Source organism: Microtus ochrogaster, linkage group LG9 (genome assembly GCF_000317375.1).
Source record: "Microtus ochrogaster isolate Prairie Vole_2 linkage group LG9, MicOch1.0, whole genome shotgun sequence".
NCBI lineage: Eukaryota > Metazoa > Chordata > Mammalia > Rodentia > Cricetidae > Microtus > Microtus ochrogaster.
In genome coordinates, this window is record NC_022034.1 from 25,890,549 (window position 1) to 25,893,974 (window position 3,426).

The 3,426-nt window shown below is 42.9% G+C and overlaps 1 protein-coding gene across 1 annotated transcript in view; it reads right to left on the reverse strand.

The window, feature by feature from the left end:
• Positions 1-3,426, reverse strand: part of Slc16a10 (solute carrier family 16 member 10) — a 90,627-nt gene that overhangs the window by 6,150 nt on the left and 81,051 nt on the right. The window contains exon 5 of the mRNA XM_005363547.2: positions 796-1,024. Coding sequence (XP_005363604.1) covers positions 796-1,024 — 229 coding nt within the window. The remainder of the gene's footprint in view (positions 1-795; positions 1,025-3,426) is intronic.

The window sequence follows — 3,426 nt, forward strand, 5'->3', positions numbered from 1 at the left end:
CCTAGTATGTATCAGTGTCCCTAGCATGTATCAGTGTCACTATCTTATTACTTTTATGGCTGAATAATACTTATCCCTATCCATTGCATGGATGATATATTTTTGATTTTGTTTACATTTTGATTATTAACTGACTGGAGTCAAGTCTCATTATATAACCCAGTACTCCTGGGACTCACTATGTAGACCAGGCTGGTCTTGAACTTGCAGTTCTCCTCCAGCAAATTGAGATTACAGGTGTGTACCACCATGCCCAGCCACATTATTTTCATATTCGTGGACAACCATGTTCTTCCCACTACATGTAACTTTTCTTCAACCATTTCTCAGGGTACGGTATGCTTCTTAAGTAAAAGTACTATATGCTTAGAAATCTATCAGAATCTTCATTTTTATGTTTCCATTTGTCTAACATAAACTAACAGAACTGGAAAAATTGAGGCTAAATGCATAGTTCAATAAAAGAATATATTTAGTACATTCCATGTCCAAGTTCAATGTCCAGAACTCACTTCCCAACAAGTGAATTTGTGGGGAATGTAGCTCAGAGGTAAGTGCTTGTTTAGCATGTACAAAGCCCTGTCTAGGCTTAATATATACGCACACACACATGCCTGCAGAGTGCCCCCCAATAAACATTTTAAACCTACTATTAACATATAGTCTTATTGAAAATGAGAGAGAGAAAACGCACAGTAACTATTAATATGTTAAATATATTTCACAAAGAGGTTTAGGACCCAAAGTAGAAAACGCTATGAATTAGCACAATTACTATAGAATTGTTTGATTTACCTGCAACTGGAGGACCCACAGTCATGGGTATAGACATGAATCCAAGAAGAAATCCAATGGCTTGGGAAGCATCCTGAGGACCAACTAGTTCAAAGGCAATGGGAGCCATGATAGAAATGAAACATCCATCGAAGAGGCCCATGACCAGGCAGACAGCAATGAGGGCCCCAAAGGCGCTGCACAGCGGGATCATCATGGACATCAGGCCGATGAAGAGAAAGGAGAGCACCTGGGACAGAAGACTTCCTGTCAACACCGCTGTGAGGAAACGGACCCTCTCCTTCCTCTTGATCCACAGAATCTGTCGGGAGCTATGGACCCCTGGCCCCTTGACTTTCTTGCCTCAGACCCTTAGCCTGCTGGAGTGATCTAAGCAAAACAACTTGTTTACCTTTGCCTGCAGCAGCTCTGAGCACCAGACCTTGATGGCAGCTGGTGGGTCTGCAGCTGAAAAACCCCGAGAGCTGGGGCGTGGCCAGAGCCCTATATAACCTTTCCCTCAGCACAATAAACTTGGAAGTCTTGTATCAAGGATGACCCGTTTCCTCGTGTCTCTGTCTCTGTCTCTCTCTCTCTCTGTGTGTGTGTGTGTGTGTGTGTGTGTGTGTGTGTGTGTGTGTGTGTGTGTGTGTGATTTTAAGTCTCCAGGCCTGTTTAGTTCCTGGCTCGCGTAACCAGCCCTGTTGTGCGGGTGCTATAGGACCGTCAGTTTTTACAAGAATCAACTTTTCCGAGAGCCTCTTGTATTTTCTTACTGTTTTGTCAGGGAACAAGAATATAACCATTTTATACAGCAACCTTCCTTCTCAGCCTACACATTCTTTAGACAGAATCTATATATGCTTTACATCTTTGGACTAGATATTAGGAGGTTTAGGAAGGTCAATACTGGCAGCCCGCATTTACTCATCAAGTACTCGATTACTTTTTAACCCATGACGTCATTACACTTTCTAAATAACTATTATAGATCATGTCTGAGCACTGAAGCATTAAAGTTCAGAATATTTATTTTGAGTCACCAAACATCTTAAGGTTAGGGTAGTTAATTCAACCAAACCCCCGATTTTGCCTGCCATTTAGTAAGTATTACGCTACACAGAGATTTACACACTGAATAAGGCGTGATTCTTCCTCTTAGGTTCTGGAGAGAAGAACATTTAAATAAAAAGTACAAGTGAAATATTTTTAGAGGATGCCATAGTCATAAATGTAAAATATAGTGGGTACAAACAGTGGGGAGAGAACACATAGTAACCTCTCAAGAAATAATTAAAGCTGGATAACTGGCTGGGCGTGGTGGTTTTATTCAGAATTTCACAAATGGAGGCAGGAGAACCAACAGTTTAAGGCCAGTCTAATATATATTGAGAGCCTGTCTCAAAACTAAAACAAAGAATCAGAGAGACAGCTCAGCAAGTACAGGTTCCTGCTGCCAAAGCTGAGAACATGAATTCCAGGCCCAGGACCCTAGGGTGAAAGGAGAGGAACAGTTCCTCAAAGTTGCTGTCAGACCCAGAAAACCCTGAATGAACAAGCAGAAGAAAGTTTCTGTGTAAAGTATAGTTTACCAAGCTCCAGACACTGCTCTAACCACTTTACCTGGGCTGCTCCACTGCCGAGCTTAGAGCTCTGTGAGTACAAAGCCATCCCCATTTTACATGCAGACAATGGTGCCGGGGAACACATTCGAGGCCCATAGACAGCCAGCCGAGAACTTGTGGTCCATACGGGCAGCAGCTCAGAGTGGACGGCAGAGATAAGAGTCTCCTCTCTTCTGAATTCCCTAGGCCCCACACAGGCATGCTTATGGATACAACTGCTCTAGTTTGCTTCTGCTGCTGTGGTAAACTCCATCACCAAAGCAACTAGGGGAGGAAAGGGTTCAATGGCTTACACTCCAGGTAACACCAACGTGAGAAACAAATCGTTCTGGTCCAGCTTCCGTATGAGGTGCATTTAAAGCTCGTCAAAGAGTTACAGAAGAACAGGAGGCACTGGGCTTCTCACCCCCGAGGTACTACCTGCTTGCCGAGAACACTCAGAGCTGGCAAGTTGTGGGCAGTCTACTATGTGGCTAAGCCCCGGAAGATTCACTAGCTAAGGCTTTGTGTCCTGAATCAATAGAATGGGGAACTTGGGCAAGAGGCTATGCTAGAACATGTGAGATTGTGGGTCTCAGCTGACATAAAAAGAGAACAGGGATTTCAAGGTCAGGGAGCTTAAGACATTGTCTTGTACAGCTATGGTGTCCTTTGCTGCAGAATGTTGTATTATAAAATGGCTTCATTTTCACTAGAACTCTCTTGAATTTGTTGTTATAAAATGAAGACCGTGTTTCCTACACTAAGAGAAGCCAAGTGGGAACTCAAGCATGAACCTGGAGTCAGGAACCAAAACTGAGGGCAGCTGAATGCTGCTTATTGACTGGCTCTCCTCTGCAAGCCCACTGGTATATACAGTGGGCTGGGCCCTCCCATGCCAATCATTAATCAGAAATTAATCAAGAAATTACAGAGGCATTTTCTCAGCTGAGAGTTCTTTTCCCTAAATGACTCTAGTTTATATCAAGTTGACATAAAAACTAACCAACATATATACATATTAGAGTATTACTCAGCAGTAAAAAAA